This window comes from Micropterus salmoides, unplaced genomic scaffold (assembly GCF_014851395.1).
Source record: "Micropterus salmoides isolate LMB-PRFRI ecotype aquatic unplaced genomic scaffold, ASM1485139v1 Ms_hic_scaffold_9, whole genome shotgun sequence".
Lineage (NCBI taxonomy): Eukaryota > Metazoa > Chordata > Actinopteri > Centrarchiformes > Centrarchidae > Micropterus > Micropterus salmoides.
This window is the reverse complement of record NW_024044681.1, coordinates 14866474-14893895: the sequence shown is the minus strand read 5'-3', so window position 1 is coordinate 14893895 and position 27422 is coordinate 14866474. Positions and strand designations below refer to the sequence as shown.

At 39.2% G+C, this 27422-nt stretch overlaps 2 protein-coding genes across 3 annotated transcripts; both read right to left on the bottom strand.

Moving 5' to 3' along the window:
• Positions 1–261: 261 nt before the first annotated feature.
• Positions 262–9313, bottom strand: LOC119894861 (excitatory amino acid transporter 3-like). 2 transcript variants are annotated; one of them, XM_038707553.1, is made up of 14 exons: positions 9258–9313; positions 8955–9098; positions 7308–7448; positions 4181–4273; positions 3720–3831; positions 3374–3416; positions 3201–3281; positions 2901–3088; positions 2466–2573; positions 2063–2185; positions 1730–1921; positions 1463–1597; positions 818–934; positions 262–556 (listed from the first exon to the last, which is right to left on the bottom strand). In XM_038707553.1, exons 2-14 carry the CDS (start codon positions 9085–9087, stop codon positions 295–297), a joined length of 1728 nt encoding a protein of 575 aa, XP_038563481.1. In that variant the 5' UTR covers positions 9088–9098; positions 9258–9313; the 3' UTR covers positions 262–294. The 2 variants fall into 2 exon arrangements, with proteins under 2 accessions (XP_038563481.1, XP_038563482.1); XM_038707554.1 differs by lacking the exon at positions 1730–1921.
• A 4669-nt stretch (positions 9314–13982) lies between these two features.
• Positions 13983–26725, bottom strand: sar1b (secretion associated, Ras related GTPase 1B). Its single transcript, XM_038708191.1, has 7 exons — positions 26566–26725; positions 22690–22765; positions 19293–19412; positions 19056–19121; positions 18329–18432; positions 17442–17573; positions 13983–15709 (listed from the first exon to the last, which is right to left on the bottom strand). The coding sequence occupies exons 2-7, from the start codon at positions 22745–22747 to the stop codon at positions 15593–15595; spliced, it is 597 nt and encodes a 198-aa protein (XP_038564119.1). The 5' UTR covers positions 22748–22765; positions 26566–26725; the 3' UTR covers positions 13983–15592.
• Positions 26726–27422: the final 697 nt, after the last annotated feature.

Below are 27422 nucleotides of genomic sequence, written 5' to 3'. Positions count from 1 at the left end.
ACTTCCAGCAGGATAATGCACTATGTCACAAAGCTCAAATCATCTCTCACTGGTTTTTTGAACATGACAGTGAGTTCACATCATGGAAGTGCAACCAACAAATTGGAAGCAGAATTATATTTTGCAATGGGATAAAATACGTAAGACAATCTCTGTTAGTCTGCTGCTTTCTACTCTTTTTATCTGCTGTTTTTATTTTATTAGCTTCTTTTAATAATAATTATTTATGTGTATTTTAAATGCGTACATTACAAACATTAATACATTTGAATCCCCGTTTATTGTCAGATGACATTACACATTCTCATAGTCATCGCTGTCTTGGGCTGACAGATATTCTGGTGTGATGTGCCAAATATCGCTGGACTGGTCCTCACGCTGAGCGGGCTCCTTGTCATCACTCTCTTGGTTGTACAGCTGTTCTGGTGTGATGTGCCGGATCTCACTGGACTGATCCACGCGCTGAGTGGGCTCCTCTGTATCACATTCTTTGGGTGGGATTAGGTTTTCAGGCAGGGTGTCATCATCAGAGACCTGGCTATCACTGCCATGCATCCTAGCCAGGCAAAGCACAACAAGGTCATTAGTGTGAGCAAAAACTGGAAAAAGGCGTGTGTCCCATCTTTGAATCACATGTAGATGTAACTAAGATCAGCATTATTTTAGGGAGATGTCTGCTACATTACTGTGCTGCTAAGGTGACTTATTTCTCTTTGGAATAATCATTTGCGTCAGACTGAAAAATGCCTTTACAGGTTCTGTGAACGTACTGGCTTAAAATGAAGATGAATTGACACTAAGACCTTCTAGATTGTACCTTGTCATTTCCTGTCCCTGTTCCTCCCTTACATCGAGGTCTTTTTTTGACAGTTCGTGAACAATTACCAAGCCAATGCAGTTACCAAGGACATTGACAAGCGTGTTGAAGTGGTCTCTGAAAGACACAAACAACATCAGACAATGAAAGCAGAGGATATACGGTATGCTGCTTTACAGTGACTTTGTTTGTTTGAACTCTTTGCACATCTAATGTTTTGTTAACCTAACCTGCATGCACTATGAACCACGTGCATACATAGACAGGGAAAAGAAAAAAAAGTTACACATACATTTACTAAGGATTGGCTATTAAGTTTACTATATCGCTTGGCATTCTTAAACTGTTATATTTGAAAGTTGCAGTCTGTGACGCAAAAGTGACAGTGACTGCTTTTGATTGGACGGTGCTTCAGGTATTTCCTTGAAACTAATTTGTACATTATTTAACTCTTGCTCAGACATTTCTTAAGCTTTAATGGTGAAACCTGATTAAGTAAACATCTAGTTTGAAACTAGATAACAGAGGTCAGGGTGGATAAATTGCTGGGGTAAACCAATCCAGAGGCAGAAAAGGCAGCTTTACTAATCCATCCATTAGACATTTTGTATCAATTTCTAGTTATGAACAACAGATTCAACTTACAGGAGCCATTCTACAGCCACCAAAATGGAGGCCTCCCTTGCAGGTAACCCAATAGCTGTCAAAACTAAGAGAGTGTTCACTGCTCCTGTAGATGGGATCCCTGCTGCTCCTATGCTGGCGACAGCTGAAGTCATACTGCAGATCAAACACAGATTCTTAAGTAATATAAAAGTGTACCATGCATTTTTAAAGTCACTCTCTCTCAAAGGTTCCATATTATACACGTTTAACCAGTATCAAAACTAACTAACAGGAAGAGTGGCTTACAAAATGATAATTAATTGGCTGAAGTCCAGAGTGATGTGGTTGAGCTGGGCAATGAAAATTGCTGCGACCACTTCGTAAAGGGCAGTTCCGTCCTTGTTCAAGTTGGTCCCAATGGGCAGCATGAAAGAAGTGATTCTTTTGTCGATGTAGAGTTGCTCACAACATTTTAACGTTAATGGCATAGTGGCAGAGCTTGGGGAAACAAATTGAATCCTTTTTTAGTGTTCTGCTTATATGACGAAAAAAAATCAGGCAGCTCTGATTATGAATGTACAAATAAGCAGTGGTGCCAAACACGCCATGAACTCACAGTTCTCTGTTATATCATCCTACCTGGACGAGATGGCCAGTGCAGTCATTAAAGCAGGAGTAGAAACCTTAATAACAGCGTAGGGGTTGCGTCTCACACACAGGAAATAAAGCAGTGGCAGAGTTATTGTTCCATGGATTGTAAGCCTGAAACAAACAATAAATGCACAATCAGTACTGATTCAATCAAATACAATTACTGACAACAGCAAGAGTCTGCATTCACTGTGTAGCTGCTAGGTTGGAGACTTAAAACAAGTAAAGTTACAACTATGTAACTTTTGAAAGAAGTAACACAACACTCCTCTTAACAAGTTAAATTCATGAGTAGCTAAATACACTCACACTAAATGTGCATCACTAGTTGCTCAGAAGGTCAAATTTACTTAACTAAACCCAAGTGCTAAAACAGCGAAGGCGAACATACCCAGCAACAACCACGACCACAAACTTTCCGAGGCTGTAGACAGATTCCCAGTTTTCAATCTCAACAATATGGCTTGCAATCAGGAACACCACTCCAAATGGCAAGTACCTGGAGAGAAAACCATACAATTAAACAAATGAAGGAAATATGTAAGTCCAAAAGAAACCAGTCAGGCTTCTCTTACATTTAATTTCAGAGAATGAAGGAAATTAAATGTAATTATGAATACACATTGTTGGGCACTGAAACCCCTTTAGAACACAACATTTAACAGTGAAAGATGCTGCTATGTTTTGTCTGAAATACAATATTACTATTTCTAATGGCAATGCTGTGAGTACTACACTCTCACTTCCAAATGAGGGATATGTTTCAAAATGTATTAAATATGGAAAAAGAGAATGATATACTTTATAGTATCTTGTTTCACTTTACCATAGTATCAAGTTGACCACACATTTTGTGGCCTCGTTGAAGACAGTGAGGACCTCTACAAGGACTTTCCCTTCTTTTCCCATTATGTTGAGGGTTATGCCAAAAAAGAAACACCAGACAATCACTCCGACTGTGTTGGCTCCTGTAACATAGCGGCCCACCATTTGCACTTCTGACGAGTTCTGGAACTAGACCATAAACTCATTAATGGTCCGAAAGCGACCTCATGTATCAAAGATCATCACTGCAAATAGAAACTTCACAACATAATCTTCTTAGTGACAAGGGGAAAGTATTTACTGTTTCCAGGCTAGACTGTAGTTCATGCTCTTCCTCGTGCCCCTCTGTGTCAGTTTCAAACTCCACCCTCTCGGTCTTGTACTAAAAAAAACATGAGTTCACATGATAAACATTACATGGAAAGAGAAGAAATGAGCAGTATAATCTATAATATGCCTTAATGAAAAACATACCTGTTCGAAGCAAGCCTGAATCAGATTTTGTGGGACTATGTTCCTATCAACAATAAACAAAAGGCACACCATCAGTGAGCTTGTAAACTACACAAGAAATGCAGCCTTATCAAGGGCATGATGTGACATTTGCATAAGAGTTTTGCATAACATTGTAGAACACCTGATATACAGCATTATTTCTGCTTAATACAAACATAAATGGAGGAAGGAATATAAGTGATTTGAAATATCTACTTGGATGTTCTTGATATCTCTGAAATGGCATTGACTGACCTAAAAACCTTGCAGAACTGAGTATGCAGAGAAACCAGAGATGATGTAAGAATATACACTTTCTTCTCACCTTACTAGATCCAGCAGGGAACTGAGAGTGTCGAAGGACTCCTCATCATCTGTCTCATCCTTTTCAACAGCTTTAGCCACTCCTGGATTGATCAACATTACCAGTAGTAACCCTACAACAAATAATCCAATTCCACTTAGTTGTCCAATTTTGTACTTGTTGGCTCACTGAGGTATTGATAACACCTCACCTGTTTTCCTGCTATGATAAGTGAAATTGTTTGCTGTGACAAAGGTCAAATATGCATAAAACACGATCAACACATTTTTGACAATGACCATGGAAGAATTAAGTATATTTTTTACCTGATAGCTTGGTTAAAATTGTGACAAAGGAGTGAGTTTTAAATTGCACATTTACGCGTGCGGGAAAAAGGTGACTTGAAACATTAAAATGCCTCAGGTAATTTGTGGTCAAGCGCACCTTTCCTAATGAAAGCATATGTGCAGTGTTTATCTTACCTGTACTCACAGCCAGAAGAGTGGTTATAAGAAAGTATGCTGCTGCACGTAATGAGATTCTTCTGCAAGTTTCAATGTTTAGAGCAGAAATACCTTAAAAAAACAAAAGTTGGAGGGTCAGACAGGTCATATATGAGTGTTACACAAGGGCAACGGAAGGTTAGGGGAGCACAGTTACATCTCAGGAATAATAAAGTAAATAAGTAAGTTTAGGCGTGTTGTTTGAGACCGTAATTGATCATTTCGAGATATACCAGATGTCATTGCTAAACTGCGAGGCAATGGAGTCAAATACTGTATTATTAAATTACTACTTGTTTGAAATTTAAAACGTGACTTCAGTAAATGCATATTCATAGTTGATGTTAAATTAGGTATTAATCCCATGAAAGAATAGCTTACTTTATGATTATTTTTATACCAGTAACATGACAACCAATCTATAACCATCATCTATGCTGCACAAAATAAACAGCTATTCTACTTGGCATCTATGCCATATAATAACTCTGTAAAATCCGTTGGCTTTGAATCTTTATGAGCCTCCCGTCAGCCATGGGCATTTATTGAAAGTCACAGTGTGTATCAAACAGTGCTGTACCAGTCAACAAGCTGTCAAACATGTTGTTGTACATATTAAGCTCAGCGCAAGTTCAACCAGGAAGACTGTCCTTATGCGTCACTTATTCACAACTCTCTCTCTGTTATGGTTTGGCTTCGCCCTCTCCTCCCTTCCTTGTGTTCTCAGTTTTGTGCCGCCTGCCTGCCTGCCCATTGATTCACCTGCCTGTCTGCTCTTTGCCCGCAAGCCTGTCTGTCCGCCCTGACAGAGTCCAGAAACACCGTCGTCAGATTCTCTCCATGCCTGGAATTCCCCGCTACCTCCCCAACCCTTTGGCTTTCCCTGTGCACGTTAATAAATTCTTCCTGTGTTCCCATAACCATTTTGTGTCGGCACCTGAATCCTTTTCAGTGGAACCTAACACTCTCCCTCTTTCTCGTTCACTTTTTCTGCCCGAACAGCTGACCATGGGCGTCCCCTCATGGTTTTCCACTCAGGTTCCACCACGATCAGCTCAGCAAATCAGGAAGTCAAGACCACACTTTAAATATGCTCTCTCCTCTGCCCACAGCTATCATTCAGTACGGCTGCAGCCCTCCCACACCCCATTCACCTCCTGCCCATTGGATCTAGTCCCTGTTCAGCTCTTCCCATTGAGGTCTTCAGCATCTTCTTCATCCTTCATCTCACCACCACCAGTGTCTAGACTGCATTGGGGGATTTCTATACATCTGCTGCTCTACCCCCTTTCATCACGATGGAGTCTAATCGCCAAATGACTTTTCACATTCTCACACAATGTATCACACATCAAAAATTGTTCAAATCAAGTCTCTCCTGATGTGTGCAACAGCTAACAGAGAGCTTAAGTTTCACCCACTTTATAATTTAGCCTCTGTTCCACTTGCCTCAGCCTGGCAATGTTCCATATTTTACCATAGAAGGTTTCTTTCATTTGTCTTTCTGAAAAACCTGAAACATAACCCTGAAGTATTCTAAGATATGTAACACTAAAAAGGGATAGGTATGTAGTCTCAGTTAAAGATAGATAGATAAGATAAAGATAGATAAAGAAGAGACCACGTAGCACCATGTGGCATAAAAGAAGGCTTTGAAAATGTTTTACACACACAGAACTTAACAAATAATTAAATGTAGCCTATATTAAAATATGGTAACATATAAGATAAATAAAATAATATAAATAAATATGTTTTTCATATCTACACTGCTCAAAAAAATTAAGACTTAATCATCACAGTATAACATCAAGTCAAGTAAACTTCAAGGATATAAATCCTGTCCAATTAGGAAGCATAAGCGATTGTGAATCACTGTCACTTATTTTGGTGGAAATGAAAGTGCTAACAGGTGCACTGGAGAGGCAACAGAAAGACAACCTCCCAAAATGGAATGATTTTTCAGGTAGTAGCCACAGACAGTTGCTCTCTCCTTATCCTTCCTGACAAATTGTTCTTTAGTTTTGCGTTTTGCTGGTGTCCTTGTCACTACTGGCAGCATGAGGCGGTACCTGCAGCCCACTCAGGTTGCACAGGTCATCTAGTGAGATCTGTGCTCATAGCCCAGCACTATGCAGTTCGACTGGCATTCGCCAGACATTGGTGAATGTTACGCTGCCTGCAACATTATCCAGCATGATCGCTTTAGTGGTGGGTCAGTGATGCTCTGGGGAGGCATATCCTTAGAGGGTCGCACAGACCTCCACATGCTAGCTAACAGTAATCCAACTGCTGTTAGGGATGAAATCCTCAGAACCATTGTCAGACCTCATGCTGGTACAGTGGTCCTGGGTTCCTCCTGGTGCAGGACAATGCCCAGCCCCATGAGGCCAGAGTTTGTAGGCAGTACCTGGATGATGAAGGCATTGATGCCATTGACTGCCCCTCATGTTCCTTAGACCTGAATCCAATTGAGAACCTCTGAGACGTTATCTTTCGGTGCGCCCGAGACCACCAAGTAGTGCCAGAGACTGATGCCCTGATCCAGGTCTGGGTGGAGATCCCCCAGGACACCATCTGCCATCTCAGAAGCCCAGATGTTGAAGGAGTGCATACAGGCAGATGGGGCCCATATACAATACTGACTCACATTATGAGTTGCCTTAATGAAATGCATGCAAGTTGGATCAGCCTGTGATTAAAATTATTTACTGTGATTTTCGGCGTGATTTTGAATACAGTCCTCAGTCAGTTGCTGATTTTGGTTTCCAATTACCTTTGTTATGTCATTTTGTTCTCAACTAATTATACAATCTACAGTAAAGATTTTGAACTTCCAATTATTCTGTTCATCAGGATCATCGGGATTTGATGTGTAATTTAAGTGTTTCCTTAATTATTTTGAGCAGTGTATGTATAGAACAGTTATTTAAAACTGTAATACATCCAGAACATTCCAAAGGGCATTTTTTGAATTTACACCCTCTATTTAGGTTTAATAAGCTTAAACTTGCCAAACCACCATCGTGTTCCTTTTAAATGCTGTGTGTATAATATGTATCCTAATGTAACAGTTAACAATGTGAGAAATGTTCCTGTGGCTTACTTCTTATCACATTTGTGGCGATGAGAGGAATTGAGACCAGCTGAAGCATCCGCATGAGCATTTCTCCCGGAAAGCCCACGTGGAGTTCGTCAAATTCAGACAAAGGGACAAAAATTTTGAGAATCAAGCCCAGGGAAACACCTGTAAGACATTAATAAAGAAAGAAAAGGGATGTGTTAGAGGTAAAACAATGCTAAAACTCAAACATTTTCTGGGAAAGGGTTTTCATAATTTTAGCCAACTATAAGTTGTGTACTGGAAATTCATTGAGCACATTGACCAATACACCGAATGCCATTTTTACGCTAAAGCGTGGCTCTTTAATAATTAGGCTACATGCACATCAAACAGATGTCACATAATAATATATAGTCTACACAATCTATTACTTTTTTTCTTTGCTTCCATGTTAACTGTTACTGTATTTGCTATAGACCAGGAGTCGGCAAATAAGTCTGGCATCGGCCAAATTTTTTTTCAAGCCGTTACATAGTGGGCCAGAACAAAGTCAAATTATTTTGTATAGGCTAGATTACTTTTGTGCATGTGTAGCACAGTCGGTACTGTGTGTGACTAACGTTAGGAAGGTTGTACGATCATTCGAAATAACTGTGGATATTTTTTTCTCCCTTGTTAAACAAATTGATTATAAGGACACTTTTTCAGAGGTGTGTAAAGCAAGCCAGTCTCTTTTGAATGTCCTTCAGAGAACTCTTTAAAGTAAAAGCTCTCAATGAACTCAACATAAAGCATTGCTGCAAAGAATGTTCTCACACTTTTATTTTGAAGGCACAATCACTTAAGAGGAAGTGTGAGTAACTGTAGCTGTCATGCCTGAGATCTATTTCATTACCAGCCACTAACAATTTTTGATTTTTATTTTTTTCAGCTATCAAAGCAATCTGGCCCCAGATATTATTGCTGGCGGCCGGTTCTGGCTCGCGGGCCGCCTATTGCCGACCACTGCTATAGACCAATTCTGTCTTGAAGTTGTGCAATGTGAATCCTTATGTGCTTAAAATACATTTAGACTGTTACGGTACATTGCAGTCAGCCACAGTGTTATTATTGATACTACCACTGGATGGCACCAAAGAAATACATAAAATCCTACACATAGCCTAATGGCTTTAAGACATGGTGTACAAGAGACTTTACCTTATGTCATAGAATAGTCCCATATATTTATTAATTATGAAATGATGAAAAGCACACCCTGTTGTACTGTCATGTGACTACCCGAACATGTTGCCAGCACACTAGTTAAACAGGAATAAAGGCGCTACTTGTAGCGACGCTACTGCCCAACACTGCTATACAGGCACAACGTTGCAATCAAAACACAGTTGCAATCAAAAGTATGCTTATGTGATAGTATGATAAAAACGTCAGGGCACGAAAACTGATGGGTCACAGAATCTGGTGCAACAGTAGCGACGGCGCATTTTCAATTACTTTTGCAGAATGAATGGATGGTTTGGTAGCCCAGGCAACAGATTGTGTCATTTTTATTAGATTTCAAACATGTTCCCAGAACAGCATTTCTCTCTTTCTAGTTTTAGTCAGTGCAGGATATTGTGACAGTGGATTTTTGGTGTTATTAGGACGTAACTTCTAACATACAATAGGTAAAAAGAAATCACTTGCCCAGCCCAACAGCTATCAGACTTGAAGCCAGATATGTATTATGCTGAATGTAACCATCGCAGCATTTCTTCATGTTGTAAGGGCATCCAGTGCTGGAAGTGACATGATGCTCCTCAGCAACGTTATTCTCCATTGTGTAGTTGGCTAAAAGAAAACAAAGTGACATTAACCAGCTGTATCGACATACTTAACAAATACGTTTTATACTTATACTGGCTACTTCTAATTCACTATTTGAATAACAGAATTTATGGCATTTATTACTCAGATAAACAGGTTAATTTGATAAAGTAGCCAACTCACCAGAATATATGAAGAGAGCTCAGTAGCATCAGTCAGTCCCTGTTTTGCTCTTGTTTTGGTTTAAACCCGATTTTAAACGATATTGTTGCAACAAATATGATGAGAATTTTAATTTTTTTAATTAAATTAAATTTTTTTTACACACATAAACAGACACTTTTACTGTTTTATTTACTTTGTTTTTAATATATTATTATTATTATTATTATTATTAGAGTCATGATTCTTGTGTCTGAACAATTACAGACATATTTGAGAAAATCTTATGCATGTGTTAGTGCTTTAGGAAGTTACAATATGAGGCTATATTCTTAGCATGACATTACCCTTAAACTGCTGGATGAAATAAATTAGTTAAAATGGCAGAAATGGGGTAATTTGAGCCAAAAGACCTGGGGGAAGTTGAGCCAGCTATTTTACTATAATTTTACATTGTATTCCTGTGCCTCATCGAAATGATGTGACATTATGCATTTTAGACCAGAAACCATGTCATGCTTCTATAAATGGAAAACAGACAGGATTCAACTCTTGTTGTGGGTTTGGACAGAGTAGTGGGAGAAGTACAGATATGGGAATTCGATACATCAGGACAGGACGATCAACAGGATGACTTTAAAGCAATACATTGAAATGAAACAACTAGAACACACAGCTGCAGTGTTTTATCTAAGTGCAATTGAATGTTAGGACCTGGCGTTTGAGTTTGCATGATGAAATGACACTGATGTCCCCGAACCCCATGTGGCAAACTTATCCTCTCCCTTAGCTCAACTTCCCTCATATGGGGCAAGACTGAGCCAAGAGTCCACTTTTTTGGGGAAAGCCGTATTTGAAAACAGTTTTTATTTTTGAAGAATTGATTATTCCTAGGGACGCACTTCCATCATGAATGAGCGAGTGTTTAGTTGCCAGTGTTTAATATTCTTAAACAGTATTCCTGCAGTGAGAGTCTTGATAAAGGGAACCCAGTGACTGCGAGCAGAGGGCCCATGGGCCTCATATGTTAAAATGTCCTGTGATTGAATGTACCTCTTTTTTTAAATTAATGTACCTCTTTTTTTAAATTATAAATTCACCTGATTTATAAGAATAGATTCAGCTGAACATATCTGCACTTAAAACATTCAATCTATAAACTGAAAATGCCTCTGAGTGTGAGGGCTTCAGCTCCCGCAGGGCGAAGTTCTTTATGTCAGGTTCAAGCACTATAAATAATGATGTTCATGTGGACTTCTACTTTTACTATCACATTTATTTTATATTTTTAGCCATGCAAGGGGCCCAGAGGATGAATCCTACTGACTCTTGTGATCCCCTGACTTTTCCTGTAGCACCACCATGAGGTTCACATTTGTGATTTTGAGTGAAATTTCTGGACTACAACTACTGGAGCGTGATAATTTGATAGACCTAAATTACATGTGTTAAAGTCCCTTTGAAGATGAATTGTAATAATTTTGGTGATCCTCTGACTTTTCATCTAGCACTTTCATCAGGTAAAGTAAAGTTTCTTTGTCCAATACTTTGGTTTATGTGGCTACATTGCAATGGCTACAGTATATTTACACACAGAAAAAAATAAAAACTGAAGGTGCTTTAGGGGAATACAGTTATTATTCCTCTGAACTGTTTGTTCAGTAGGCTGTTTTTCAGCTTCTTACATTCACAAAACTTTTTTTGACCTTTAAACTAAGAACCTATAACATTTTATATTTCTTGAGGAAGCTTAAGAAGGTCAAATTCCGGTGCCATGTTCTTGCCAGCTTTTACAGAGGAGCAATAGAAACCATCCTGACTGGAAACATCACTAACTGGCATGGGATTTGCACAGCCCAGGACCAGAGGGCTCTGCAACGGGTGATTAAAACTGCTCAGAAGATCACTGGTATCCATCTCCTGAGCATCAGTGGTATCGGTGAGGCGAGGTGCCTACGCAGAGCCCAAAGGATAGTAAAGGACAGTACCTACCCAGCCACAGTCTGTTCACCCTGCTGCCTTCTGGGAAGAGATAATGGTTTTTATGCTGCCACACCACCAGACTGCAGAGCAGCTTTTCTCCCCAAGCTATCAGACTCTTAAGCTCAAATTCATTCTCAGCACTGCTCCATTGAATATAATTTATTTCTGTTTACCATTTTTATAATTGCTCCTGTATTCATGTATATTGTCTGCTTTGTAGCAGAAGGGAGTTACAAAATTAAATTTCACTATATAAGTTGTTATATTGTGACAAATAAATGTACCTACCTACCTAGCATTTTCACATATTTAAATAAATGCTCTTTTGCTCCTCTCTGTTGCTTACAGACTAATCAAAATTCCAACAGTAGAAACCTATAAACAGGAAGCTGTCAATAATGTTGTTAAGCTATAGCAGTCAAATGAACCATTATTACAAGTAATACTTATTGCCCCCTTTTTTAAATGACCATCATCTTGAATTTCTGCTACTTTTGTCTATGGAATATTCAGGAAATATTCTGTTTTGATTTATACCGTTAAGCTCTCTTTGTGACATTTTTAGCAAAGCGATTAATTTTTTGTCTCAATCCACTTCTTCAAGAGGTTACAGCTTGATTACATGTGGATTTAAGATTTAAGTTGTGCTGATTAATGTAAAGAGCAAGGCAATACATTTAGTCAAAACAAAGTGTGTTAGTGTATTTTTTGTTTTTGTAATTTAAAACTGCTGAATTGAATGTTCTTGATTAGATTAATCTTGTTATGTCATTTTCAAATGAAAACGTTTGTTTTGTTTTGTTGTTTTATTTTGAAAACTGCTTTGGCTACATGGTTTAAATGAAACATTTGTGCAGATAAAGCACACTTGACTGAACTGATTCTGAAAATGCTGATTATTTGTAGTCACATTTTTTCATTACAATCCTCTCATCCATCATCTGATAAGGCACAACCATTTAATAAACTAATTTTAAATTTGTCATCCTTGCAAGAGGAGGCTGTACATATAAAGACTCAATTTCATCTCTGGGAAATCCTAACATACTCTTAGCATAAAAAACCCACACCTGCAGTTGAATTTTTAAGCTATCCAGCTTTTATAGTACAGCACATTTTAAAAGGGTTTACTTCTTTTAAAAAATACAGTACAATACAGTAAAGTGTTAGGTAGCCAGGTGAAGAAAATTAAGTTAAGTAAGAATGCTTTAAACAATAGACATGTTAATATATTATATTTATCAATTAACAAAATCCAAACTGAGTGTACAGAATTTCAATCAAATCAATATTTGGTGTCACCACACTTTGCCTTAAATCTTCTAGGTAGACTTCCACAAAGTCAGGGATATTGCAGGCATATCACCAGGTGTACGATTAAACAATTATACCAAACAGTTGCGGTTGATCACCAATTTAAAATGTAGATTGAAACACAGTCAAAATTATTGACTGAAACTGAAACAGCTGTGTTGGAGACAGCACAGTACTATCAGATAGCATTTCCCTCTGAATAGATGAGTTTGTACAGTAGATGCCTAACCCCCTTCTTGTTAACTTCTGGTGTATTGTTGTAGCTAGGTTCAAGTGTGTCTTGAACGCTGATTGGAAGTGAGAAGAGACACAGGAGGCTAAGTTACCAGTAAAGGGACGTCACCTTCTCTGGTTTCTCATATGCTTAAATCCCTGTGAGGGAGGACAAGCAGCATCAGATTCCTCACCAGACACACACACACACACACACACACACACACACACACACACACACACACACACACACAGGTAAGATAACTGACAACTAATACACTACAATAGATGTATGTATTGATAGTGGCTGTCCAATATTATTGCATTCAGTTTTGTTGCTGGAATAGGAAATCTTTAAGACAAACAGTGACACCAGCCGACAAATCAACTGTATAACTCCAGTAAATCAGTGTTTAAATGTGGTTTTTGTGCAATGCTAAAATGAAACCACTTAACTGACAAAGAACATGCTTGAGATGCTTTGAAAAACTGTTGACATCAGTAAAATGGGATAAAAGCAGATGGTATGATCCAGTGCGACAACTTTGCTTAATGTGTAATTGATACTCAGCAATATTGTTTACTTTATACTAAATATTAGTCATTAATTTAAAGAATGAAGATAAAATTGTTGTGCAGTAGTTAAACATACACTTTTCCGTGTCACGTGCGACACCCAATGGCCTGATAGTACAGTGCTTGTACTGAAGCTAAATAATAGGTAGGTATTTAAATTATCAGTCAGATCAAGAGAATTAAATTAGTTATTTCACCCAGTGGTGGAAACTAAGTACATTTACTCAAGTACTATAGTTGTGTAAAATTTTGAGGTACTTGTACTTTACTTGAGTATGTCCATTGTATGCGTTATTAAAGATTAAACCAGTGTTTTTGGTTTCCAACTTTTTTGTCTTGTGGCTGCTTACAAATGCAGTATAATTGGTGCCCCTTGTTATGTGCCAGATGTCCACGAGTTACAATCTGATTATGTAGTATATATGTATAAATATATGTCACAGGGGCTATTTTCCCACCGAATGACTATTTTTACTTTAATACTTTTAAGTATATTTAGCTGATACATCTTAAGTGGGATTTTGAATGCAGGGTTTACTTGAAGTAGAGCATTTGAATACTGTTCCATTGGTACTTTTACTTCAGTAAAGGAATTCAATACTTCTTCCACAGGTGATCTGACTAAAGAAAAGTGACAAAACAATCAGTCTGCATTGTAGATCAATGTTAAAGCCTGTTATTCATTGAAAACATTTATTACATTTCTTATGATGCAAACAACAGCAAGTCCCACCCTTCTTGGAACAGCTCATCTCGTAGTCATGAGGGAATGAAAGAGACACAAAGGGACAGGGACAGAAAAAAAATGTGTATTAAGCACAATTCCATAGTTTTCGTTAAAAAAAAAACAAAAAAACATGACAATCAGCTCTCATTGTAAATTTTGGCATCTTTTCCCCCCTCCTGTTCTACTCTGGAATAATGGTCATTACAAATCAAAAGAACAAGGCATGCGTAATAGTTTCTGGTAAAGCACATAGATCAAAGGATACCACTTATAAATACAAAATCCATGTACGATGTTCATGTACATTTCATACATATATGGTCCCTTTTCTTAGAGGTGTCTCAGGCCTATTTACCTGTTCACACTGTGGGACAGTGCCCTCAGTTATCTACGCTTGGTCACTAGACTCACCATGTAAAAAGGTCTGCACTGGGAAATACATCTGCAGGATGGACTTAATATTGACGATTACAAGATGTTACAACCATCTGTTTATTTCTCCCTTCATCTCGTACTGCATGTTATTGTTACGCTATTTATCCAAAGGTTTCATTTACTTAAATAGTTTTCTTTGTATCAACTGACCATTGTGCTATCTACACAATTTCATCAAACATCGGTGGGGTTATAGCCAGTATCATTTTCTATTAAAAATCTTCTCTCATCTGCTTTACGATGTCCACCCTATCCACCCCATGCTTCTCTTTAAAAAGGGGGGCCCACAGAGTACTTAGATCTATTCAATGCTGCTGTACCCCACGATATAGAAGTCTAGAAGTCTGGAACCAAAAGTATTTCAACTTCCAAGTTACTTAAAGAAATGGATCTAATTTCTGATACGCTAAGATAAATGCACTGGTCCATTTAAATAAATGGGTGAAACAGCCATGCGTCTATGGTGAAGGCTGTATACGTGGCCACACACTTTATTTTATTGAAAACATGAATAACAAAAAAATAACAGGAAAAACCCAATATGTGTTGGTTAAATATAATGTTGAATGAACTTAACTGTTAAAAAAGTGTACTGCAATGTATACAACTATGCTGCTCTCGTTGCTCGAAATGATTTGAAGAGGGGAAAGAGGCATCAGGGATTGTTGATATACCAAGGGAATCATATACAGATTTACAGTTATAATGCATCTATCATCACACACAACAGATGGCAGGAAGGGAGGGGGAGAGGGCAGTAAACGACAGACACAATATAGAAAAGATTCATCAGTTTGAATTTGAACACCCTTTGCTGTGGAACCAATGCTATGTTACTCTCTTAGAAAAAGACAGATGGAAACGAGTGTGTGTGCGTGCGCGTACAGGTATGAATTCTGTAAGTGCTGAACCAAATGTTCGACCAATAAAAGTCTATTGGGATCAAGTTGTACTGGTTTCTCTGAAGGTGGACAGACTTGTTAAACCAAACACGGGGCTGAGTATGATGGTACTGGTGGCAACGGTGGGCGCCTTGAGTGGTTGGATTTAGCGCGCCCCCCCCCCTTCGATGGTGGTGATGGTGGTGGTGTCACTGGGCTTGGCTGCTTTAGTCGATGTACTGGGAGAGCCAGCGGAAGCCCTCGCCGTAGCCCTGCCTCTTCAACACACTGCACATGAACACCTCCAGTGGTCTCGTGTTCAGCTCCTTCATGGGAATATTACCCTGAGAGAAAGCAGGAAGAAAGTCACACTAAACCCACTTTCTTCATTTTCTCTTCTGCTGTGGTGAGTTTGGAACTTGCAAGGAGATCAAGAGTGAGCACTGGATTGAATTGTAAATATGCATTTTTAACTTGGCAAATAGGTAAAGGCAACTTCTGCAAGACAACAGATTACCTAGCAACTCTTAACTTGATATTTTAAAAGGTTATGCTGACAAATGGACCAGTCAGCAGTATTTGATTTCACTATGACTGCAGGGATTTGGGTCTGCTTTGTCACCATAACTGAAGAACTTTTCACTGTCTTCTGGGGTGAGGACTCAACCAACATCATATGAACATTTTATATACACTAGAGATGCACTGATAGCATTTTTCCTGGATGGTTACGGTTCCCGATGTTTTAAAAAAAAGGTCCCTCTCGGTCTCTCTCTCCCTGTATCTGTCTGCACTGGTGACCTTATTTGTCAGCAGTTTTAAAAAGACAACTTGCGTTTTGAAGCACGGCAGCACTCAATGCTTGGCTCGCTTCCTCTCCTTGTTCTATGCAGAACATATGTGAAATGTGGTGTTATAAGAGCAGCGTAACTCTGAAAACTCTGAAAAGTTACGGTGAACGCGAGTGGAGGAAAATATTCTGGCAGTAAATGTACGGTGTCTGTTAGAGTGTATTAGCTTCTGAAGACCACCTGCTGGAAAAGTGAAGCGGGTTTGCGCTAAGTTAGCTAACATCTCCCCTCCCCTTTTGACTGCACAGCTCAGCAGGAAAGCTTCTACAGTAGCTACATAGCTACTATGTAACTTAACATTAGCTCAATTTATAGAAAGTAACTGGAAGCTGTATTTTATTACTGCCTACTTGTCCAATGTTGAGAACATCAGGTACAAACTTAGACTAAAGTGGTGTAGCCTGCAGCTCTGTCCTGTACAGACTGATTAAATTATTTTTCAGTTTTCAGTCTGAAAAAGTGGTTTTGGAAAAGAAAGGACAGAGGTGACTGGAGGAGCTGAGGTTAGTAAAGCTAATTAGTGATGCAAACTAGTCCTTTTAAGCTAATGAGGAGACGTTACTTTTTGGATTTTAATGTGCAAATAAAATGGAGGACATTCATACGTGCCAACGCAAGAAGGTTTTCTGTGTCTCCCAGCACATTCTCAAGAGCATGGAGGGGGTACTAGGAGACGGGCCTTTACACTAGGAGAGCTGGACAGGGCTGTAGAAGGGCATCAACCAAGCAGCAGGACCAGTATCTACTCCTTTGGACAAGGAGGAACAGGAGGAGCACTGCCAGAGCCCTACAAAATGAACTCAAGCTACCGGTGTGCATGTTTCTGACCAAACCTGCCTCATCAGAGCCATGCCAAGACGTTGTAAGAAGTGCATACAGGCACGTGGGGGCCATACACAATACTGACTCACATTATGAGTTACCGTGATGAAAGTCATGCAGGTTGGATCAGCCTGTGATTTACATTTTTTTTACTTTGATTTTCAGTGTGATTTTGAACGCAGCCCTCAGTTGGTTGGCAATTTTGGTTTCCAATAACCGTTGTTACCTCATTTTGTTCAACAAATTATACAATTTACAGTTAAGATTTTGAACTTTGAACTATTTCGTTTATCATCATCATCTGATGTGTAAAAAGTGTTTCCTTAATTATTTGGAGCAGTGTACTTGCCTGTCCAGAAAACGGTATAATGCACTGTCCCGACAGAGTTCTGAGTCTACTCACCTTGCCTGTCGTCTGTCCGTACAATCCAAACATTTCCCTCAGACTCTCCTCGCTGATGGCCTCTGGTCTGTCGATCTTGTTGCCCAAGATAAGGATAGGCACGTTTCCGATGGTCTCGTCTGTCATTAATGCCTGGGAGGGTAGAATAGGTATTACTATGTGGCTTTCCTTTTTATTCTTAAGATGATAAAAAAAAAAACTTCTACCCTCAGATACTGCAATATTACACATCATGAAACTATGATGTAAAATATATTTACTGCCTTCCAGAAGTCAGAAAGTGATGTGTGCTGTCATGAGCTGTGTCTACTTATTCAACAAAAATGCCATCAAACAGGGAGTTGTATTTCGTGAGCTATTGTGAGAGCAGAAATGTATAGCTTTGCCCCTTCTGCTATGGATTCCTCTTTGCATAATAATTTAACATTAGCTATGAAAGGTGACTGAAGAAACAACAAAAAACAAACTATGCTTCGTTTCTGTGTCTGGTTTAAAAAATATATTTTTTGTACGAACTATGTTGTGCATAGATATAACCGCCACAAAAATAGTGCAGATGTTTTTATCGTTAAATGTGTCTGAATGAATTATTTTAATATTTTACTTCATCTGTAACATTAAACAGCTAATATACTGCACATTAGCTATAATTTCAATATGTCTAACTCAAAGGCTGTTTGAACACTGCATTACTTCTGTTATAACTTACTTGGGTGGGAAGAATTTCTCTTCAGTTAAAAAAACAACAATACAAGACGGAGACTACAATTTATCAATTTCATTGTAAATTCTTACACTAACTAACCTACCACTACTGTGAGTTCTGAAAGCTGTCAAAAATACTGCTCCACAGTGTGCCGGTGACCTACTAGGTAGCAAGTACTTACATCAAGTTCTGCTTTTGATTCTGCCAATCTGGTGAAGTCTGCACAATCCACTAGGAAGACAATGCCATTAATGGCAGGGAGGTAGTTTTTCCACACTCTGCGGGCTGTGTGAACAAACAGACAAACATGAAAGTTTTACAGCACGGCAGGCGTCTGTCTACTCATGTTAGACACATTTTACATTCACTGAAACTGTGATATATTGTATTGGCCTTATTTTAGTAAGTGTACTGCGGGGGAGAATTTACTTTACTTTACACGCTGCATTCTCATCGGGGTCAGGTATGTCGCTCTGAAGGAAACTGCTAATATCTCAATCATTTTATTTCTAGATCATTTCAGCAGTGAAAAAGTGACATTGGAGCATCACTAATACATACTGTGACTAATGAAAGCCAAAAGTGTTGCATACACACACATGTTTGTTCCTCTATCCCTGTGGGGACATCTCATTGACGTGATACATTCCCTAGCCCCTTACCCTAACCACAATCATCACATCTACATGCCTAACCTTAACAATTACCTAACCGTAACCTAATTGTAACCCGAACCCTAAAACCAAGTATTACCCCATCAAAAAGCAGTCTCTAACAGCAGGGACCTTAATTTATGTCCCACTGGTGACACAAGTCCCTATTGTTTAGTGGGCAGTGAGGGTGAACTCCCCACCGTGATATAAAAAAAACTCACTCACTCACAGACACACACAGACACACAGACACACCTTGTGCGTGGCCTCCAAGGTCAAATGTGGTGAAAGTCATGCCAGCGATCGTCAGCTCTTCCGAGGCTGGAGAAAGACAGAAAAACAGCTCACACACATCCAATAGTGGTTTGTTTAAAAAATAGGGCAATCTTAAATGAATAATGTCAATTATCTGCCTGAATGTTTTTGCACGGGTGGCTTTCAACACATAACAAGGAGAATGTGTGTAAGAAAGAGAGTGTAGCACCAACTCACTTGGATGTAAAGTTGGCACATGCTGTCCCAATCTGTCATCTTTGAGCATGTGCAGTAGCGTCGTTTTGCCAGCATTGTCCAGCCCAAGAAATACTAACTTGCCGGATTTCTTGTACAGTCCTGAAACAAGGGCAGAAGCACTTCAGAACGGATCATAAGAAAACGTCACCACATGAACTCAGGTGATCAGTAACAGAATCCCCACAGAATGACAGTATAACTGTTGTGGGGACGCAGCCTTTCAAAACGATTGAAACCAACGTTGTACCAAATGACATCTGGACTGGTGTGTTCATGGTTCACTTGCAACATAATACCAGATACCAGAACATCACTCTCTGCAAAAATTTGACAGGAGCCAAAGATACTTTGGTGGCCATTAATACACCTGGACAGCCGCCCAATTATAGTCTATATGTGGGGAAACTAAGTTAGTTGGTACTGAAGGTCTGTTATGGCTTAAGAATTTAACAAACTAATCTTCAAAACATAAAGGTGACACTTGACAAAAGAGTTGCCAAGCTCGGACATATTTTCAGGCATGCAACTAAATCTTTCATTCACACAAATAGTTTCTTTGATGACACATGCACAAGCGGCTGTGCTCCACCTACTGAGTTTGCCATTTTATAATATCTACTTCACATTATAAATGTTAAATGAAACAAGTAAGGTAAGTAGTAAGTAGTATTTTATTTGTAACTCTTCAAAGATTTTTCTCTTACTATCAGTTCTCTGTGGTGGGTGTACCAACTAACTTAAAACAGGAGAAAAAGGGCAACTACGGTTTCCTCGACTTTCCTAACAAGATTACACTCTGAGTCATGCAGTGTTACCCAGTCGAGTTTCTGACTGACTCAGCTCTACTAGACGTCGTCATTACTCTCAGCACTATACTACCTGTCTGACAGGGAGAACAGGAACAACTGCTTTACGGGAGAAGCTCTTACATAGAAACTAAAACAGCACGCTTTGTGGAGAGGAGCAGCTGGCACACAGCCACCAGGTACACCAGATTTCAGATGGACACAAAATCGTATCTGTCACAAAATCATATTGGACACAAAAGCATTCCTTATTGAGCCTTTCATGTTCACATTACATTAGGGTTGTCACAATAGTCTGTTGACAAACACAAATTTTTTGCTGGGTGTGTTGAGACAAGTCAGTGAGAAATTAAATGAATCATTAAAAAGGAATTTTTACTCTCAATAACTACAGGTATTTATATGCATTCACAACTGTTTTCACACTCCAAACATGCAAGCTGGTCTGAGACTGTGCCAGATGCAAAAGGGATTGTAAACGGGTTGCTTTAAATTAAGGAGCAAAGTAACTGATTAACAGTGATCACCATCACCGCGCACAGACATGCCACTCCATCAGAAACATCTCCTGTAAAAAAAACAGGGGGGGAGCAGATTTAAGATTTTATTTTCTGGAACAATTTAGTTCCTTAATATCCGCAGGTGGAAAGAAATATCGACAAACTCATGGGCAGTGAGCACAAGACTACATAACATATGCCATTTGGTGGATGCTTTTAGCCGAGCCACTTTACAGGAACATAAGCACGTGTGGCTCCAATGGGAATTGAACCCATAAAAGGCCTTTTCACACGAGAAGCGAATTATGCGCTTCGTAATTCATTTTCAATAAGAGGCGAGCGTGTAGGATGGGAGGCACGGGCATTGCGACAAGCGGGCGTGTTCCCGTGAAACTGCTCGTCCCAAGCACACGCCCATCTGTTCACATGAGAAGCGCAGAGCGACCCTGCGGGGCCAGGCGACTACGCAGGCGGAGTGTCGCTTCCCATGTGAAAAGGCCTTAAGCCAGCATGTGCTAGTGCTCTTACCAAGGAGCTATAAAGGTACGTTTCAAGCTACACAGAAACATTTAAGGAATGGTGGTCTTACTACATGGACCACATTAGAAACTGGTCAGTGTGAAAGGGCTTGTGATGTCTTTCATTATGAAATAAACTAATGTGTTTTGACTGACAAGGGCTTTGACTGAGGAGGCAACTGTGCTGAAAATGTTTAACTGCATGAAATCCTGGAAGTGGATTAACAGTTATGGAGTGGTGCTTGCTGAGCGGTCAGGGTATTTGTATTTCAGATTTGAGTCCGTGGGGCACAACATAAACTAACACCAGTACAGAAACTCTGTTTCTTCCTATCAACTTCTACAACAACAGGGATAGAAGGAACAAAGCTCACTATTGTGAACAACACCCTTGTGGTGCTTTTAGACCAAAATTGAAGTGAACGTTGTGGGCGGTGCGCTTACATACAAAGTCAATGCAAAGACGCAGAGAGCATCAATTTCCTGTTGGGTGGTGCAGTGGGGGCGCTGCCGGCAACGCGAAGGTCTTCGCGTGAGTTAAAATTTTTTAAACCCGAGCGAGAAAGTCGCATGACGCTGAGTCGCAATAGCCTATCAGGGTTGAGACTGTCCAGACGTCACTAACGACTTCAGAGTGTTGTTTGCAGAGTAGCAGGCAGAGTGGGGTGGCTAAACCGCCACTGGCCGGCAGAGAGCTACTAAGCTGCGGGAAGATGCCGAGGACAGAGCCGGGAGCAGCGTTGCAGCTTTTGGACAAATAAACACCCGTAGTAGGACTGGATTATGCTCTGACAACTACGCCGTTTACCTGCTGGAGGAGCTCGGAGTAAACTGCTTTTATTAAATTAGCTCTTTATTTTAGTTTTTGAGATTATAACGTTGATTTATCTTCACTGGAGCTTCTCGGCAGCTAGCTTCCATGCACATCCGGTTCCACTGTTGTTGTTAGCGTCGGTTGGCACCCAGAGCTCTGTTGGACTACTACTTCATATTTATATTTTAAAAAAACAGACAAAACTGGACATTACTTGGAGAAAAGAAAGTTGAACTACCTAGTGAGTTCAGAAAATAAGTGCCCTGATCGATCCGAACTCTATTCAGAAAACAAACATTTGTTGTCCTGCTGACAGACCTGACAAAGCATGAATTTATATTTTTAACAAATCTGCATCATACTGTAGTTATTTTGGCATCAGTTTAATCAGTTTATTGCAATGAAATCACAGCAGAATATTTACTTTGGGTTCATACTGCTGTAGTAATCACGCGTTGTGTTTATTTGCGTAATCAACACTTGGCAGTAGTCCAGTTATAAACCTCCAGCGAGGAAAGTGTTGCAAGGATTGAATTCGCGTTTAGTCTGAATGCACAGTTAGCCCCTCTTTTCACTAACACTTCAGACAAACCAGTCGTCGTTACAATTAAAGTGTTGTGGTTGACACTATGGCAACAACATTTTGATTGATAAAATTAATTTGCAATGTTGACAGCAATCTTTTTAAGCTGTCAACACTGAATTAATATGAATTTGTGTTTGATCACCAGTACTCACCTAAAAACTGTAGTACACTATTGAAACCGTTATAAATCCAATCAATTAGGAATGACATATCCGGAGCTGTTGAATCCTGAAAAACAAACGGGGAAAAAGCAGAAATAAGAAGACATGCATGCACAAAGAATGAGAAAAACAGAGCTAGGCTGTAAAATCCATCAATGTCAAACAGCGAGTGGACATAATTGAAGCAAATCTATGCGACAAAGGGGATTTACACATTTGCATTAAGACAGTCTCCTTCATCCCCAGCATGGACAGGATACTGAAGTGCAAAGAGTTGTCACAATAGCTGATATGACACACCTGTAAAATATCTGAGACTGCAGGCTGTTTGTTTCTTCATTATGCTCTAAAGTTAACATGCTCAATATATTGTACAGTAAAGAAAGATGGAAGTTTTGATTTATCGTGTAATATATGATATTGAGATTCAAATAGAGATATTGGGAAGAGAGTAAATATGAAGAAAAATGGGCAAATTTCTATACATAAAATTACTTTTTATCCTCCATATAAGGACAGTGTCTTATAGGGATGAAACGGTATGAAAATTTCATATCACGATTATAGTGACCAAAAGTATCACAGTTATCAGTATTATCGCGGTATTGTAAAAATGTGCCGAAAAAGATGCACACACTGAAACCATTTCAACAAGTTTTATATTGAAAACTACAAATACTACTGCCGTTTTGTTTGCATAAAAAATAAAATAATAGCAAATACCTTTTGTAAATATGAAAATCATCAGTAGGCATTATCAAGATTTTCTATTTTCTATTATATAGGTAATACAATGACCCCATGGACAATTACATAAAAACAAATAAGTCTTTAGAAGACAGTGATAGTTACTGCAATGAGCCCAAAAACTGACATAAATACAGAGGAGTCTGTAGCATTTCTACATATGCTGGTTGGATGACTAAACTACGTAACGCGTTATCATGTGCAGTGGATGAATAGTCTGCCGACACATGACGCACACAGCAGCAGAACAACATGTAGCGTTTTTACAAGAGCAGCAACACTGAGAGCTTCAGTTTACACGCTGTTCGCAAGTCAGAGAGACGAACCAAAGCTAAAAGTTAACTCACCCTGCATCTACTATAAGGTCATTTTCTTCAATCAAGTTTCCCTCAGCGATCTCATAAAAACTAAAATACGACCAGACTTCAGAGTGACTGATAAATCTCTGCAGCGTTGTCTTCCGCTGTGTTGTCATTGACTCAATCAAACCCACGTTGCATTCAGCGCATGTGCGCCTGCTTCTGGGAGATGCTGGACAGTGTTTGCCATGAGATAATAACAGCACGGTTAACTGTACCTGGTTACCATGGTAATTAAAATGTGTACGGTAATAATAACTGTCGGGAACTTTACCATGGTTTACCGTTAAACCGGTAATTGTTTCATCCCTAGTGTCTTAATGCTGCAATTTCAACAGTAACTGTTTAATAATATCCAGATGTCAAGATGGCAGAACTGTTTTAATGGCACATTGTTGGACTAAATAATGGCCTAATATTAATATTTATTACATGTCTATAGCCTACAGGGGAGAGCATGTGAAATCACTGAGACAAATAGACACAATTAAGAGTATCATCCAACAGGAGACAGACAGTCAGATCAATAGGAACCAATCAGCACCCCTCTTCACAAACCTCATACAAGTGATGGCACTTAGCTCTAAGAATATGCATGTTGCCTCAAACTATCAGATAGATTGTGGCAACTGGTGATAACACAGCCAATGATAAGCTTGTTCCAGTAAGAGTCTTTGGACAGCAGGACAGAAGATACAGGGCACTGATCACATACCATCTGACAGCTCCTTGACGGGCAACATGAGTGTTTTGTCCCACACAAACCATCTGCAAGGCCCTTGGAGACGAAGCCTAGTGTTAGCCTTTCACGATAAGCTAGCCAGATTGTTTTTCCATTAAAACAAAATGGATCTGAGATAAGACCTGCTATAACTGTGTGATCTGTGTAATCAACAGTTCTGACTACACGCAACAGCTTCTAATACTGGAAAAACTTTAGTATAGTTCATTTGTTATTTGAGTTCACGCAACTCCCCCCTTCTTTTAAGTGACATGTGATCAAAGGTTTAAGTATCATGAAAAGTTGAGAAAAGGGGCGTGATAACCCTGTAACCAAAGAAGAAGATTTTAGTCGCATAAAAAGTCCTCCCCCGTATATAACCACTATGTTTGCTACATTAGACACAGACACACATGCCGTTTCAAATTTCATCTGATTTCCTACATTTCCTAGCCCTCTCTCTTTGACATGAACAGGAGGCATCAGAACATGGTAAGCTGGTGCTGACCTCTTGCCCTAGTTACGTAACTTGCAAACAACTCCAGGGCTAAAGTATAAGGTAGCCAAAGTTCAAGTCTATGCAAATACAGCTGAACTACACTACGAGTCGGCTGCTGCTGTAGTCCAGTCCCATTTGCTCCCATGCTTGGCCCCATTGGGTGCTACGACACGGTGGGCTGGCATTACAGAGTGATGCTCTGACGTGTGGCGCGATGCAGCTGCGGATGGCAAACAGTGTAACAGTTACTGACAATAATCACGAGCAAATATGGGCTCATTCAAGACCAATACATTCATGAGTTTTTAAAATTCAGCCAAAAAAAAAATATAACGTGGCAAAAGTTCAACTTGTTTCAAAGGATCTGGGGTTGTTTACAGGATATAACTGAGCAAACTGATAAACAAGCAGGACAAACCACACTAAAGTGACAGTGATAAAAGAAAAAAATGCACACAGGAGGAGCAAGAAAAGCCCTGAGAGCTGAACTCACCCTCAATGAGACATCTGCAGTGAATTAAATCTATCAAATGAGTTAAGGACCATTATTTCAAGTTAAAACTTTCAGTACAGGGTTGTTTATGACTGAATAAGAGTAAATATACAAAAACCGCCATGTTTTGACAGCTTCCACGCTCTCATCCTTCCATGTCTCAGAAACAACAGAAAATAAGTTCTCACTCAGATAATAAAGAGTTATTTACAGGTTGTTTATGCAAACATATCAGTGATCATTTAGAAATGTGTTTAAGCTCACAAAGTAAGATGATCAGTAATAGTAGGAGATATGGTCTCTAATCAATTCCCATCTACTAAATGATTTCAGGCAGGTGTTGTGAATCAACATAGAGGTCATGAGAAAACTGTGAATCAATAATAGGCTAACGTTAAAGACACTGGATGTGGTTTGACAGCAGTGTCAAACAAGTCCAGCTTTCACAACCACTGTCAACGTAGCAACAAAGTTAGCTAACCTTTGCCTTAACGGCTACCGTTACATGGATGATTGGTCTCCGACGGGTTCCAAGTTGGCAAAAAAAAAAAACTAACAAAACGTCTCAAATATCAGAATAAAAACAAGTTATATCAAAGTTACACATGTACGGTAAGTGTGATTTTATAAAGCTTGGGTGAGGCCGGCTAGTAGGCTGGCTAGCAGGAAGCCACTAACGTTAGCTACGTGTCATATTCTCTGAGAAGGCGACGTTGCATCGAGGGGTTACTAGCTACGTTAGCTAATCAGCAGTTAGCTAACGTTATAGAAACACTTCACTGGCGTACCAAACACCGGAGACTTGTAATAGTGCGAGTATTGACCTTCCAATAATAAATATTAATGTTAAGATAAATATAACAGCGGATCAACTTCAGTTTAAATCCAACTCGAGGATCTTAATAAGCCGAGTTAGCCAACTTGGGTTTAGCAATGCTAACGTGCTAGCATCGTTAGGAGCCGGGATAATTTGCTAGCCGAGATGCCGAACGAGTCACATAAGAATCCTTTCTGATCATTGTTAAGAAAATGTATTTAAAAAACTTACCCGTTATTTAGGTGCAGTTAATTTACAGAAGACGTTCGCTCTTTTAGTCATGTAATTTAGTATCCTGGTGGAAAAAAAGAGAGCCTGCGAAACGCCAGGTCTTCCTCTCCCTTTTTTCGTGTTTTGTTACTGAGCCACGACACTGCAATGGCTGTCCAAAAACTCTGCCCAGCCGCTTCCTGTTTATGTTTCACAATCATCTTTCCGGCAGGAGAACTGAAATAAAACAGGGTCTAGTCTTTTTCTTATTTTACCCTTTCCGCAAACATATATTTAACTGGATATTTTTTTTAAATACAGTAATTTACAAATGTAACCGCGACTGGATTCATATCGAACAAAACGATCAACACAGAACGATGGTTCCTAGCCTGTTAGATCATAGTATCTAACGTTAGCCTGTGAAGTCATGAAAAACATCTTGTTAGGCACTTAAATGTCCCTTTTCATGTAGGTGACAGCGGGGCTGGGCATTAAAACAATATAACAAATGTTCAATAAATGTTTGATTTAATTCATTTGAATCACAAACAAATTAGCACTTAATTTTTCTAATAAGATATTTATTTTGTTGAGGTAAAGGGGACTGAAAAAGATTTTACTCATGCATATTTGTTGAAAAAAATACTTTATCATAATTGTTTTGAATGTTCTACCTCAGATCTGTTAAGTGATCCACTTGTTTAGTATGATGTGTTTGTCATGTTCTGACCATAAAGAATAGTTTAAAAACCACTACTTTTTACTCAAGTGCAAAATAGTCAGTCTTTAATCTTGAAAGAAATAAAGATTTGGCAATTATCGTGATGACACTGTTGGCCATATCGCCCTAGAATAACTCTGGTGATCGTTTGAAA

Coding starts and splice junctions, on each gene's coding strand:
- sar1b (XM_038708191.1), bottom strand. CDS start 22,747: ATGTCATTCCTAATTGATTGGATTTATAACGGTTTCAATAGTGTACTA. Junction 19,122..19,292: donor TGTGCCAACTTTACATCCAA/GTGAGTTGGTGC, acceptor GTCTTTCTCCAG/CCTCGGAAGAGCTGACGATC. Junction 17,574..18,328: donor AATCAAAAGCAGAACTTGAT/GTAAGTACTTGC, acceptor CTACCCTCCCAG/GCATTAATGACAGACGAGAC.
- LOC119894861 (XM_038707553.1), bottom strand. CDS start 9,087: ATGGAGAATAACGTTGCTGAGGAGCATCATGTCACTTCCAGCACTGGA. Junction 3,282..3,373: donor TTCAGGCTTGCTTCGAACAG/GTATGTTTTTCA, acceptor TGTTTTTTTTAG/TACAAGACCGAGAGGGTGGA. Junction 557..817: donor CAGGGACAGGAAATGACAAG/GTACAATCTAGA, acceptor TTGCCTGGCTAG/GATGCATGGCAGTGATAGCC.